A 14,789-nucleotide genomic window follows, 5' to 3' on the forward strand; every position below is an offset into this window, starting at 1 on the left:
CAATAAGGACTGCTTTGGCATGTAGGTTATGTGGCTAATATTTAGAATATTAAATATGGAATATTTCCCATAAGTTAAGTGAGATAAATCTGAAGCTCCAAAGTTGTAATATAAATAAGACATAAAGCATTTTATCAAGAAATATGGTAATGGATATATTAAAGTTATTGCTATTTTGGTTTTCCTAATACTTCAAGAGTATCAGATTTGATATGTAAAAGAGAAACAGGTATAATCAACAATTACATGTAAGTCTTGGTAAAGCTTTTTTTATACACTTCCAAGGAAACAAGAAAGGGAAAGGCTGGATGACAAATCCTTTTGCAAGTCAGATGTTTCTAATTCTGTGCTTTCAACAAAACAGAAGAAATATCAAATTGAGTTAACAACTGATAGATCATTAAAAAACAGATTGATGGAGTTAATAGTAATGGACCAATGCTAGTTTCTTAGTTGTGACTAATGTGCCAGGGTTATGTAAGATGTTAGCAAGGAAATTGGGTGAGGGACATTTAGAAACTCTCTGTACAGTCTTTGTAACTTTTTTTGTAATTTAAAACGACTCTAAAATAAAACATTTATTAAAACAAATTGATGACAGATTACTATGTGATTGTTGGCATATAACTCAGAAAGAGTTCAGAGGACTGAGTGGTGCTGCTATTACAAAATCTTTTCCATTCCTATTTAATTATTTTTGTGAACAAGCTTTTCCAGGCACTTATACCTCTAAATATAAAAATATAGGATGCTAAATCGTCTCATGTTAGCAATAAGTAACATTCATCTTAGAATACTTGAGTTAATTGAAAAACTATCTCCATCTATCCCATGCAGTTCCAAGAAATTTTTACTTTTTCCTTAAGTTACTAAAATTTGTGATGTATCTGTCATTTTGATCAATTGTGTATTATTAATAAACTAGAGGCCCGATGCATGAAATTTGTGCAAGAGTAGGCCTTCTCAGCCTCGGGTGAGCTACCTGGATCCCTCCCTTGCAGCCGTGCGGAGGAGGGGAAGAGGTGGAGGGGGGAGGCTGCCTGAATCCCTCCCTCGCCGGCTTGGTCCGGAAGGATATCCAGAAGGATATCCAGTCTAATTAGCATATCATGCTTTTATTATTATAGATGTGATAATTATCCAAGCCTGTAAAATCCATAACGTTTAGTATTTCTATGAAATATTTTCAAAATAAATTTAAATGTATGTACATTATTATGTTGTGAAGATCAATAAAATACTAGAAGCATTCAAATGTGTAACATTAGGATAAAATTTGTGGGGAAAGGAAAGGGAAATAATAGTTTAAGGAGAAAAGTAGGGTCAAATTTCCAAATGTAAAAAAAAAGGCTGTTTGTGTATTTTTTAAAATGATGGTAGCTCAAACCATCACAGCTATTTAGCTTTCTTTGGATACACTTAAATGAGTGATGAAACAGTTTTTTTTTTAAATGTCAATTTTATTATATATCTAAAATTATACCCTTTGCAGATATTTATTATGAAAAGTTGAGCTGTCAATTTTTTAAAAATATATTTTATTGATTTTTCACAGAGAGAAAAGGAGAGGGATAGAGAGTTGTAAACATCGATGAGAGAGAATCATCGATCAGCTGCCTCCTGCACACTTCCTACTGGGGATGTGCCTGCAACCAAGGTACATGCCCTTGACCGGAATTGAACCTGGGACCCTTCAGTCCGCAGGCCGATGCTCTATCCACTGAGCCAAACCAGTCAGGGCTAGCTGTCAATTTTGAATATGTGAGATACAATGATTTTCAAAACTATTTAAGGAGGTATGCAACCAAAACGTTTGAAAATCACTTGTATTCAATTCACTTCTTCTATCAAGTGAATACCAGACATACAGAAAGTGCTCAGTAAACACTGAGAAGTGGGATGCACTTGATAGGTAGATAAGGATTTAGCACTTCTGCCCAAGGACACTTGGATTTTAAGAGGTGAAAAGCCCTAACTAACAGAATTTCAGGTCTGGGCATTAGAGTTGGTTTTATGGGAGGAGGAGAGCCTGAGAGCTTCCATGTGTCCTGAGAGAAGTCAGCAGCTGTCTATGCAGGCAGATTATAAGGCTTAATCTGTGATAATACTGATGATTTTCAGCAGTATATACAGGAATAGGCATAAGTAGGTTTACAATTGTTCATACTGAAAGACATGCAGGTTATGATTATTACAGTTGCTTTATTATCTTAAAAGAAATGTCACAATGGCAAGGGAAAAACCCTACTTTTGCCCATTCCTGTATATATATATATATATATATATATATATATATATATATATATATATATATATGTGTGTGTGTGTGTGTGTGTGTGTGTGTGTGTGTGTGCCATAAAAAAAGAAGAAAATCCTGCCAGGAAGCCCAGAGAATTGCAAATAAGATCAAGCCAAACAAACCCACACAGACACACACTTTAGTTAAGATAGGAAAAGTGAAATACAAGGAGAGAATCTTAAAAACAATAAGAGAAAAACAACTTTTTACATATAAGGGAATATAAGGGTATAAGCAGGTTTTTAAGCAGAAACAGCAGGCCTGAAGAGAGTGGCATAATATATTCAAAGTGCTGAAAGTAAAAAAACAAAAATAAAAACAAAACACTTCCGGCCATGAATAATCTACCACCCAACAAAGTTGTCCTTCAAAACTGAAGGGGACATGAAGGAGTTCACTACTAAATCAGCCTTACAAGAAATGTTAATGGTACTTCTTTAAGCTGAAAAGAAAGGACACTAATGTGGACGAAAGGGGCCATAGGCTAACCCTGTGGTCGGCAAACTGCAGCTCGTGAGCCACATGCGGCTCTTTGGCCCCTTGAGTGTGGCTCTTCCACAAAATACCACGGCCCGGGTGAGTCTATTTTGAAGAAGTGGCATTAGAAGAAGTTTAAGTTTAAAAAATTTGGCTCTCAAAAGAAATTTCAATCGTTGTACTGTTGATATTTGGCTCTGTTGACTAATGAGTTTGCCGACCACTGACCTAGATCAGTCTCTCAAACACAATGTTAAGTGATAGAGCAAGACAAAAAAAGAAAATATACACCCTTGCAGAATTGAATTTACTATGAATATAACAAAGGCCCTTTAATAAGTTGTGCAGATAATATCTAAGGCCCTGTATTTATTTTATACTTATAATTTGTATTTTATTTAAATGGGGTCCTCAAAATTGTTCAGACCCCCATGATTCTCCTCTTTCCTCATGCTGTACACAAAAATAAAGTTGTGGTATATATATATACACACATACACAATGAAATATTATCTATATACTAGAGGCCTGGTGCACGGATTCATGCACCGGTGGGGTCCCTCGGCCTGGCCTGCGGGGATTGAGCTGAAACTGGCTCTCCAACATCCCCCGAGGGGTCCCAGATTGCAAGAGGGCGGTTCTTGGGTGATGCACCCTGGAATCAGGCTCCCTCCTCTCTCTCTGGTTCTGGATGCGTCACCACAGCTCAGCAGCTCCTGCATTGAGTGTCTGCCCCCTGGTGGTCATTGTGTGTCATAGCTACCAATCAGACGGTTGCTTAGGTGTGTGTATGTATGTGTGTGTGTGTGTGTGTGTATGTGTATGTGTATGTATGTATATATATATGTATATATATATATATAATAGAGGAATATGCAAATTATCTGGGACGCCATAACGTCACAACTGAACAGCAGGGACCTCAGGCTGCATGGCGCCTGGCTGGGGCAAGGGACCTTAGGCTGTGCCCCCCACCCTGTGGGGCTTGATGGTGACCTAAGGCCATGCCCCTCACCCAGCGGGGCTTGACAGGGGACCTTAGGCCATGCCCCCAGTGCCAGGCCAGGGGACCTCAGGCCATGGCCCCCACCCAGCGGGGCTTGATGGGGGACCTGAGACTGTGTCCCCCCGTCTGGCGCCGGGCTGGGGAACCTAAGGCTGCACCCCCCACCCAGAGGGGCTTGACTGCGGTGGGGCAGGCCAGGTCTGGGTCTCCTGTGTTTTTGAAGTGCATGCGGGTAGTGGGCGGGGACTTGACTCTAGGTCCTGCAGCGTGCCCCAAACTCTGACAGGAGGGAGATTTTCATATATATTTTACTAATTTTCTTTCATCTCTGACACTTCTATTATAGAGAAAGGGCAAATAGCAATATTAAAATATTTCCTCTAATTAATCCCCTTTTAATGTGCACGAATTTCATGCACCGGGCCACTAGTCTACACTAATAAAAGAGAAACATGCAAATTGACTGTACCTCTACTACACCCACCAGCCATGCCCACCAGCCAATCAGGAACGAGTATGCAAATTAACCCAACAAAGATGGCCACAGCCACGGAGCTGGAGCGAGCAGGAGGCTTGGGTTGCCCCTGGCGATGGAGGAAGCCAAGCTTTCTGCCTGCCCTGGCTGGCCCTGGCCTCTACTCAAGGCTACAAAATTTCAATTATAGAAGATAAATAAATCCCAGATACCTGCTTCCAGCCGGCCCTGGCCTCCGCTCAAGGAGGCACTGAAAAAAAAGAAAGAAAAGAAAAAAAAGGAGGGGCTGGGAGCCTGGATCGCTGTGGGGTGTGGCCAGCCTGAAAACAGCCCTCAGCTCCTCACCCAGGCTGGCCACACTCCCATGGGGTGAGGGTCCCCACTGGGGGAGTTGGCCAGCCTGCAAACAGCCATCAGCCCCTCACCCAGGCTGGCCAGGCAACCCAGTGGGGACCCCCACCCTGAAGGGGGTGTGGCCAGCCTGAAAACAGCCCTCAGCCCCTCACCCCATCAGTGGGGGTCAGTTGGAGGTGATCAGGACAGTGGAGGGGGACAGTTTGGAGTGAGTAGGCCAGCAGAGGGGCAGTTGGGGGCGAGCAGGCCAGTGGGGAGAAAAGGTGGGGACGAGCAGGCCAGCAGGGAGGGCAGTTGGGGGTGAGCAGGCCGGCAGGGGAGGAAGTTGGGGACGAGCACACTGGCACAGGGGGCAGTTGGGGGTGATCAGGCTGGCGGGGGGGGGGGCATTTGGGGGTGAGCAGGCTGGCAGTTGGGGGCAAGCAGGCTGGCAGGCAGAGTGGTTAGGGGCAATCAGGCAGGCAGGCAGGCAGGTGAGCGGTTAGGAGCCAGTAGTCCCAGATTGTGAGAGGGTTGTCTAACTGCCGGTTTAGGCCCAATCCCTGTAAACCAGCAGCAGGACATCCTTCGAGGGGTCCCAGATTGGAGAGGGTGCAGGCTGGGCTGAGGGACACCCCTCCCCCCATGCATGAATTTCGTGCACCGGGCCTCTAGTATAGCTATAAAAGGCTAATATGGCCCTAGCCAGTTTGGCTTAGTGGATAAGAGTTTCGGCCTGTGGACTGAAGGGTCCCGGGTTCAATTCTGGTCAAGGGCACGTGCCTGGGTTGCAGGCTAGATTCCCAGTGGAGGTCATGCAGGAGGCAGCCAATCAATGATTCTCTCTCATCATTGATATTTCTATTTCTCTCTCGCTTCCTCTTTTAAATCAATAAAAAAATATATTGTAAAAAAAAGGCTAATATGCTAAATGTCTGACCATTGACTGGTTGCTATGACACTCACTGACCACCAGGGGGAAGACGCTCAATGCAGCAACTGCCATGAAGCGCACAGAGAAATGGCACTGCAGACCTGGGGCACACAAAGCAACACTCGGCTTCCCCCAAGTGGGACACAGGCCCTACCACCATGCTGGAGTGACAGCCCACCAAATCACTGCTGAGATCCCATGGCACAAAATGCAGCCCACAGCCCAGCCTGTGGTGGCTGTGGGCACCAGGTAATGACGTCCTGTAGCAACACCCGGCTTCCTCTCCCTAGTGACGACTAGCCTCCTTGCAGTTTCTCCAGCCCAGGAACACGACTTGCTTTATAGCCAGGTGCAAACATTTCACACTTTAATCAAATGTCTGTGAAGCATTTTCCCATGCCTCATCTCATTTGATCCTCACAGAAGTCCTGAAGTAGGTAGATAAGAGACTCGGTGGAATCCTATTTTCTTTTCATTCGCTGGAAAATGGAGATTTAGAAAACTTAGAAACTTGACCTGACTGAAAAGAAGAAATGGTGGACCTTGAAAATGACTTCAGGTTTTCACTGTGCAGAATATCATCAAACACTGCTGCAGTTAAATATTTTACTCTTTGTTCTCCCTGCATGATCTACAATAATAATCTGCTTTGTGTTGGTATTTACTGCTGTGTTGCTGACAATTACCTGAAAGAGAAGTTGGGATACTTCACTGGGCTGGAAAAAGTTTAGCTACATCAGAAAGCAGGTCTAATTAAGCAAGTTTATTCAATGTCTATAAAAGGCTAAGTTTACTGGCGCATGTGCGATACACATAAAGCTCTCACTGGTGTGCCAATCGCACGCATGTGTTTCAATCTGTCATTGTTGATCACAGATTCAGTTGACACTTCTATTATAGAGAAAGGGTGAAAAACAATATTAAAATATTTCTTCTAATTAATTTCCTTTCAATGTGCATGAATTTGTGCACTGGGCCTCTAGTTCAGCCATAAAAATGAAGGAAATCCTGCCATTTGTGACAACATAGATAGCTCGAGGGCATTATGCTAAGTGCAATAAGTCAGAGAAAGACAAATAGTGTATGGTTTCACTTATATGTGGAATCTTAAAAAAACAAACCAAACATATAGAAAAAGAAATCAGATTTGTGGTTACCAGAGGTGAAGGGTTGGGCGAAGAATTGCATGAAGTTGGTCAAAAGGTACAATCTCTGGTTATAAAATAACTAGGGATATAATGTAGAACATGATGACTATAGTTAACATTGCTGTATGATATATTTGAAAGTTGTTAAGAGAGTAGATCCTAAGAGTTCTTCTCATCACAAGGAAAAACACATTATTTCTTTTTTTAAATGGTTTCCTTTGAATCTTTGGTATTTGATGCATTTGTAACCTTATCTTAGAAGGATCTGGGGCTTCTCTGACTGCAAAAGGCATCTATTATAGACATGTCAGGGACCCCAAATGCAGATTCTGTCAAGTTCTCTCTGGGAGAAGACAGGCATGCTCCCACCTCAGGGCCCACTTGCTGTTCCTCTGCTAGGAGCTTTCTTTCCAGTCACCTGAATTCTCGATACCTTAATCCGTCAGGTCTCCATTCAAGTGTCACCTTACCAGAGAGGGCTCACCTGACCACTAGGTAAAATTACATTGCCCATGACATCGCTCCACTTTATTTTTGTCCTTGCACCTGCTCTGTCTCCCCCAACCTTTTATAATGACTCTGCCCCTCTCACTAGACCAAAGCTCACTGAACATGGAGGGAGGGCAAGGGCCTTTCATTCACTGCTACTGAGAACAGTAACAAGCACATGCAGACTTGATCAATATCGATCACATGCATACATCTTCTTTAACAGCCCAGTGTTAAAAGTTGAAAGAATGAGATAGCTTTTGAAATTTCTTAATGGGATAAAATGCTCTATATATGAGCAATTGCCATTGAAGTTAAAAAAAAAATAATAATACAATCTATGTCAGCAAGTTCACCTTGAGGATGTTATCCTACAGATACTCTTGCACTTGAGCACAGAGACCCACATACAGTGATGATCACTGTGCTACTGTATGTCAGAATGAACGCTAGAAACAAACAGGAAGTCCATTCATAGAGATCTGGGTACACTGGTCTTGCATACTATATAAGTAACTAGAATCATACATGAAATACTAAAGCAGCTCTACATGCACCAATATGAAAGCACTGCCAAGTTAATAACAACAGCGGCTAAAATTTGTGCCACAATGCTATAAGCACTTACATGAATTCTCTTTTAAACCTCCCAATCTCCCATTTTACAGATGAGGGAACTGATTCCAGAGAGGTCAAATCACTTCCCAAGATCACACAGCCAGAAAATGACAGAATTGGAATATACAGCCAGGTAAGCTGGCACCCTTACACCCTTAACCACTAAGTAATACTGCCTAAACAGTGGGTAACAAGATTATATAGATACTTATAGTTATAGTTAGTTATAGTTATAGTTAAAGGTAGGTAGGAGGGGGAAGACTTTAAATATCTACTAGAGGCCTGGTGAACGAATTCGTGCAGGGGGGGAGAGGGGGAGGGGCGGTGGCGGGGGGGGGGGTGGTGGTGGACGGGACCACGGGAGGTTGGCTGGCAGAGGGGAGGAATGGGGGAGGGAGCCAACCCTCGACCCCCCTGGGAAAGGGGCCGCGTTTGCCACCACCCACCCCCTCCCTGTTCCCCATCCCAGCCTGGACCCAAAGGCCTTGGCAGGGTTGGGAGAGGAGGCAACAGTTGCTGGGCCGGGCACAGAAGGAATGGATGCTGGATGCCGCCTCAACCCTTGGCATCCCACCACCGCGCAGTTCCCCGCCTCCCATCCTCCTCCTTCCCTCGCCACTGCACCGCCCCCACATGGGGGGCGGGAGGTCCCCAAGGAAGGGAGAGGACGGGAGTGAGACAAACCCTTGTGTCCAGGGCTGACTTTCAATAGATCACAGGGAGGGAGCCGCTCTGCTATGTACGAAACCACGACCCAGAAGCAGGTCTCTACAAATGGTTTACCACCAGGGGGCGATGGGGGCTGGCTGGCCGGAGGAAGGGGCCACGGGAGCACACTGACTACCAGGGGGCAGCTCCTGCATTGAGTATCTGCCCTCTGGTGGTCAGTGTGCATCATAGAGACTGGTCAACCGGTCGTTCCAGTAGTTCCGTCATAACGGTCACTTGGGCTTTTATATAGATAGATAGATAGATAGATAGATATGCTCTTATGTGCATAGACTTTGTAAAAAGGTACATAAAGACTAATTACAGAGACACATCTGGGGGCATGTGGGGGGACTGGTGGGATTGAGATTCTATTACTGCATACTTTTGCACCATCCCAATTCTTACACATATTACCTAGTCAAAAATACATTGTGCAAATATTCATTGAGTCACTAAATTTTAAGTCTGGGATGGACCCCATCATTTTATTGGAGGGGGTGTAAACTGAGTCACAGACTTGCCTGAGGCCACCCAAGTAGAAAGGAGAAGCCCTAGGCAGTTCCAAGGCTCCAGACTCCTAGCCCTGGTGGGTTCTATTGCCTTCTCTATTCTCTATTTCCACCATAGCTGACTCAGCTGTCACAACTGGAGACTTTAAAAAACATCCAATTATACAGAATTGGGGAGAAAATTATGATTTGGAATTCAAGTGTTGACATTTGAAAAATACCAACTCCCTTTCACTGCAAGTACTTTAGCATGTTACTAAGGCTTTCTCTGCCTGTCTCTGGAAAGGTTATTTTCAGAACATTCCACTTAAACCTGGAGTTGCAGGGTTCTCCGCTGTTTCTGGGAGCTGACACCACAATTTACATTAAACAAATGTTTTGAAAATTAGCTGTTCACAGTTCCAATTTCAGCTTCCCCCAGGGTTTAATGTTAGCCAAATATTCGTACAGTAAGCAGACAATGTGTTTTATTGTATGGAAGAAAAACAGACCACCATAACAGATTTCCTGCTTTTGTAATCAAGGGAAAAGTGGAGTGTTCGAGTGATTATTGGCATATGGTTATTAGAAACACTGAGTTCCAAATATAGCTACTAGGAGCTAAAGACACACACACACACACACACACACACACACACACACACACACACCGCTATATTTCCAAAAAGAAAGAAAAAACCTTCTTAGTGTTTGGTCAATTGGAAAGTTCAGAAAGTCATTGGCAAAACTACCAGGGAGGAATCAGGATGACAGATAGCAAGGTTCAGCCCACTGATGCCAGACACACTGGAGTCGGAGAGGCTCAAACATCAACGACCAGCAGGCCTGCAGGAACAAGGGCCATGGCTCTGGCCACAGCCTGATGATGGCTAGGCTGAAGGATGCAGTTCTGCCCTGCTGGTCCTCAGCTCCCTGGGGCCCATTATCAAGAGATGATGGATTTGGCAGCTTCGTCTTCTTTTTTAACATTTAAAAAGGGTCGTACAGCCCTGGCCAGTGTGGCTCAGTTGGTTGGAACATGGTCCCATACATCAAAAGGTTGCAGGTTTCATTCCCAGTTAGGGCACATTCCTAGGTTGTGGGTTCGATCCCCAGTTGGGGCACATATAGAAGGCAACCAATCAATGTTCTCTCTCACATCCATGTTTCTGTTTCTCTCTCTCTCTCTCTCTCTCTCTCTCTCTCTCTCTCTCTCTCTCTCTCTCTTCCATCTCTCTAAAATCAATAAGCATATCCTCGGGTGAGGATTTAAAAAATAACTAATCAATTAATAATTAATTAAAAAGGGTTACACAGGTGCTTTTCTCCTCTCTTTCCCCATCTTGCTCTACCCTCACCCCCTCACCCCGGTCCAGCTGCAAATGTGAAAGGGGGAAAAGAAAATGTTCAATCTGCTAAATTTATAGTTAGCAGGAATGAGAATGAAGCATTGTGTGAATTCCCCCCTGACTCTAAGCCTTCTCCAGGACTTGTGAGCTAGGTGCAAGCGTCTGGAAATAAACTTACAGGATGCTCTTCAATACTAAGTTTCTCTCTCAAAGAGCTGGGAGAGATTCAGAGCCGGGTGGGGTAAGATGGGGGTGGGAGGGATGGGGTGGGTGGTCTGTTGGAAAGAAGAATTTAGATTCTGATGTCTTCAGGAAAGCATTTGTTTGCACCCAGAAGGAGGTACTAAAAATACAGCCTCTTCACCTCAACTACATAAAGTGTGTGGATGGGAGGTTAGAGGTCAGAAAGGTGCCCCCAGGTGGTGAAAGCCAATCTGCCTGTGGCACAGACGGGCCAGGGACCTAATCTTTGGACAGGTCAGAGGAGGGGACATGCAGGATTGTGGCTCTGGGTCAGGGCCCCTGGAGCCCATCCTAGGAGGTGACCTCACCATCTCTCTGGTGAGAGGTGTGGGCTCGGTAGGAAAAATGTCCTTACACTGCATCAGAACCCAAGAGTCATTTCCAAGGAGTTCTTATTGAGGGTCTTACAAAACAGGTAGGTCACCTTCTGCCAGAGGTAATTTCCTCCAGTATGGCTGGAGAAGGATGACTCATGGGCAGCACCACAGGGTAGCACAGCCTTAAAATTCCATTTATTAAAGACAGAGCTTTAACTGCACTGCGCCTCATTTGTTGGGTCTCAAACCAATTGTGACAACTGCTGAGAGGCAGGGCCCAGTGACAAAGGAACACACTAATGAGGGGATTTCGCTCACCACAAAATGATCAGCACCCAGGACCTAGTCTCAGTCCAAGTTGGGTCTAGCAGGAGGGCCTGAATAATGTGTCTGTTTTACTCCTTAACGAGGCAATCATTCTAAAAAGCAAACTGTCTGGACTGTCCCTGCTGGAACATGCTCAGAGTAGGACAAGTAGCCATGGCAATGCAACATCAGTTCTGAGAGTATCAGGAGCAAGTGGGCAGCTGGCACCTCGGGCAGGACTCAATGGTAGCTGTCTAAGCACCAGGAAGATCCTGTACACACAGGTCACTTCCCACAGGCATGGGCATCCCCCTGAAAGACCAAGCATGAGGTCCTTCCATCCTGATCTTCCCGGGACCCACCTCACATACTCCTTGCCTGCAGGAATCCAGTCCCCCAACTGTGTCCAGACTCTGGCTGCTTGAGCAGGACTAGCCCCTCTGTAACCAGTTCCCACATGTTCCTCTGTAGAGCTGCACCCCATTGGAGGGATGAGCGCTCAGCAGGAAGGGGGCTCTCCTGACAACCACCTATCTGCACTGCCCTGCCCTACCCCACACGCCCCTGCCAAATCACATACCTTGGATTTCCGGGCCCCTTTCTTGCCTCCAGCTTTCTTTGACACTGGCTTCTTCTGGGATGGAGACTTGGCCTTTTTGGCTGGGGGTGGCGTGATGATGGCTTCCAACTTCCCTTTGGATCCTCGTTTCTTCGCTAGCAACTCTGGGTGGATGTTTGGTAACACCCCACCACTGGCTATGGTGACTCCTTTTAGCAGCTTGCAGGAAAACCAAAGTAGCAGATGGTGAGCTAGACCAGCCTGCCCCCGACCTTCAAGAAGTCAGCCCTGCCATCCATGCTTTCAGTTTTGGTTGGTAGAGTTCCTCCCTCCATGGCATCTACAAGGATGCTGACGGGACCTGGCTCACTACACAGGGAACAAGTCCTCAGAGTCCCTCACTAGGAGAGGGGGATTCATTTGAGAGCCAAATACCTTGTTTCATCTCTGCCCCCCACTCCCAAATAAGGCCTTCGGGAAAAAACATCCAAGGTGGGCAGGGAAGCTGCTAACAGTCCAAAATGCAGTCCACACCTTTGAAAGCCAGCAACATGCCAACCTCCCTCTGCACAGACAGCTCTGTCTCTCAGGCAGTATGACTGGCTGCTCAGGTGTCTGGGGTAGGCTGGCTAGGAGAGCCCCGTACCTGATTTAGTTCTTCATCATTGGCCACGGCCAGCAGGATGTGCCGGGGTGTGACCCGTCCCTTCTTGTTGTCCCTGGCCGCGTTGCCAGCCAGCTCCAGAATCTCCGCTGTAAGGAACAGAGAGGAAAAGCACATGGTTGTGTTAGAGCAGTGGTCGGCAAACTCATTAATCAACAGAGCCAAATATCAACAGTACAACGATTGAAATTTCTTTTGAGAGCCAAATTTTTTAAACTTAAACTTCTTATAACGCCACTGCTTCAAAATAGACTCGCCCAGGCCGTAGTATTTTGTGGAAGAGCCACACTCAAGGGGCCAAAGAGCCGCAGTTTGCCGACCACGGTGTTTGAGCATCAGAGGCTCACATGCATCCTCCTTACCCCCACTCACGGAGCTGGGAATGAACACAGGTATCAGTTCACGAAGCAGCTACCCTGAGGTGGGAAGATGCAGGCAGTCTGCCTGGCACACTTTGAGCTAAGTCACAGAAGTGTTGAATCAACCCCTGGTCCAACCCTGTTTCGGAGGTGAAGACAGAGGCTTACAGAGGAGAAGTGACTGGTCAAAGGTCACTCAGTAAGAAGTGGTAGAGCTGAGATCTGAACTTATTTGCCAGAACAGAGCTGCCTGCAGTCAGCATTCAGATGTCACCAAGATCAACCCTGATAAGCCAATGGTGTGGTCCCTAAAAGTGAACTGCATGGGTTTCAGGGCTTCAGGGGGGCGGTGGCATTTTACAGGTGCTTAGTAAGTCTGTCAATGGAGTTGATGTTGACCGCCTGCACACTCAGATTCAAAACTGGAAGATGACTGGGCTCTTTACATAAAGTCAACATCATAAAAATACTGTCAAACCTTTGTTCTCAAATGTCTCCCATCTTGAACAATTCAGTTCCCGACCAAGTTGTTCACAAAAAAAAAAAAAAAAAGAAAGAAAGAAACAAGGTCTCTGTTGTCAAACCAAACTTCAGTTTTCCACCTGATAAACCTTTCATGCTGATACCTCAGCATGACAAAAAGTGTCTCTCAGGCAACAAACAAAGGAAAAAATGCTTTTATTGCTGGTGAAATCAATGATTAGCACAACTTTAAAACAGAGGCCATCAAGAGTGCTAATGGCCAGCCCTAGCTGGTTTGGCTCAGTGGAGAGAGCATCTGTCTGTGGACTGAAGGGTCCCAGGTTTGATTCTGGTCAAGGGCACATGCCTGGATTGTGGGCTCGATCCCTGGTAAGGGGCGTGCAGGAGGCAGCCAATCAATGATTTTCTCTCATCACTGATGTTTCTCTCTCTCTCTCCCCCTCTCCCCTTCCTCTCTGAAATCAATAAAAAATATATATATATATTTTTTTAAAGAGTGCTAATGCCCAGCGCAGATGGACCTATCTTGGCTAAATGGAGAAGTGTGCTTGGGAAGCCTAAATGACTTTAGGCCTCAGGTGCCATGAATGCACAACTGCCTTCCTGGCCAGCCCAGCTTGCCCTTTGTTCTCCCATGTTCCTGGAGGAGGTGGCACGTCTACAGTGCTATTGCCCTGACTACGGCCTGGGAGGGAGCCAAAGCAGGAGTCTGACCTGAGCACAGACCCTAAGAGTAAGGGCACAGGAAGGAGAGCTGGTCACAGCTGTTGCTGGGCTGGAGCCCGTGCAGCAGGAGGGCCGAAGAGGGGCAGCTGCAGCATGGAGCCATAGCCCACTTGGCTGGCTTCCTGGCCTCCACCATCCCTTCCCCTCCCCAGCCTGCCCCCACTTTCCAAGGACACAGGGAAGCACAGGCCATCAGTGTCTTCAGACCCAGAATATACAGGAGGCAGGTGGATTACAACCTTTTCCCCATAGTGTGCTAAGAAGTCTTTACCTGGAGAGAGAGAGAGAGAGAGAGAGAGAGAAAGAGAGAGAGAGAGAAAGAGAGAGAAAGAAAGAAAGAAAGAAAGAAAGAAAGAAAGAAAGAAAGAAAGAAAGAGAGAAAGAAAGAGAGAAAGAAAGAAAGAAAGAAAGAAGCACTCACAGTGGTGCCCTAAGCCCATCCCTTTGGCAAGAAGATCGTTGGAAATTGCGGTTTCTCAGGAAAGTGGAGGGGGCCTGGTTCCTCTTCCTGCCTGGAGGTTAGTGAAAGGCTCTCCCCAAGAGAAGGCACAGAGGCCGTTGTGGGGGGAGGGTGGGGGGAGGGATGTGGTTTTTTTATTTTTGGCAGTGCTGCTCTCTTGGTGCAGGGAAGATGGAGGTGATGAATGCAAAGCCCTGAGGGTGGGAAGGGTCTGATTTGGGTAGGGGACAGGCTGTATATAACAGAGAAATAAAGCAATGGAGTGACTTATAAGTAGCACCAATGGCTGAGAAATCTGAAGGTCAATTCTCCAGGAATTCCCCTTGACTTCCATGAGCTTCTTTC

At 45.8% G+C, this 14,789-nt stretch overlaps 1 protein-coding gene across 7 annotated transcripts in view; it reads right to left on the reverse strand.

Moving 5' to 3' along the window:
• The window catches only part of LOC103286545 (core histone macro-H2A.1), a 109,594-nt gene that overhangs the window by 29,352 nt on the left and 65,453 nt on the right, over window positions 1-14,789 (reverse strand). For all 7 annotated transcript variants that reach the window (XM_054717867.1, XM_008142112.3, XM_008142121.3 and 4 more), the window contains exons 3-4: window positions 12,399-12,505; window positions 11,774-11,971 (exon numbers count right to left, since the gene is read on the reverse strand). In XM_054717867.1, coding sequence (XP_054573842.1) covers window positions 11,774-11,971; window positions 12,399-12,505 — 305 coding nt within the window. The remainder of the gene's footprint in view (window positions 1-11,773; window positions 11,972-12,398; window positions 12,506-14,789) is intronic.

The sequence above is a fragment of the Eptesicus fuscus genome, chromosome 6, assembly GCF_027574615.1.
Source record: "Eptesicus fuscus isolate TK198812 chromosome 6, DD_ASM_mEF_20220401, whole genome shotgun sequence".
In the NCBI taxonomy this organism is placed as follows: Eukaryota; Metazoa; Chordata; class Mammalia; order Chiroptera; family Vespertilionidae; genus Eptesicus; species Eptesicus fuscus.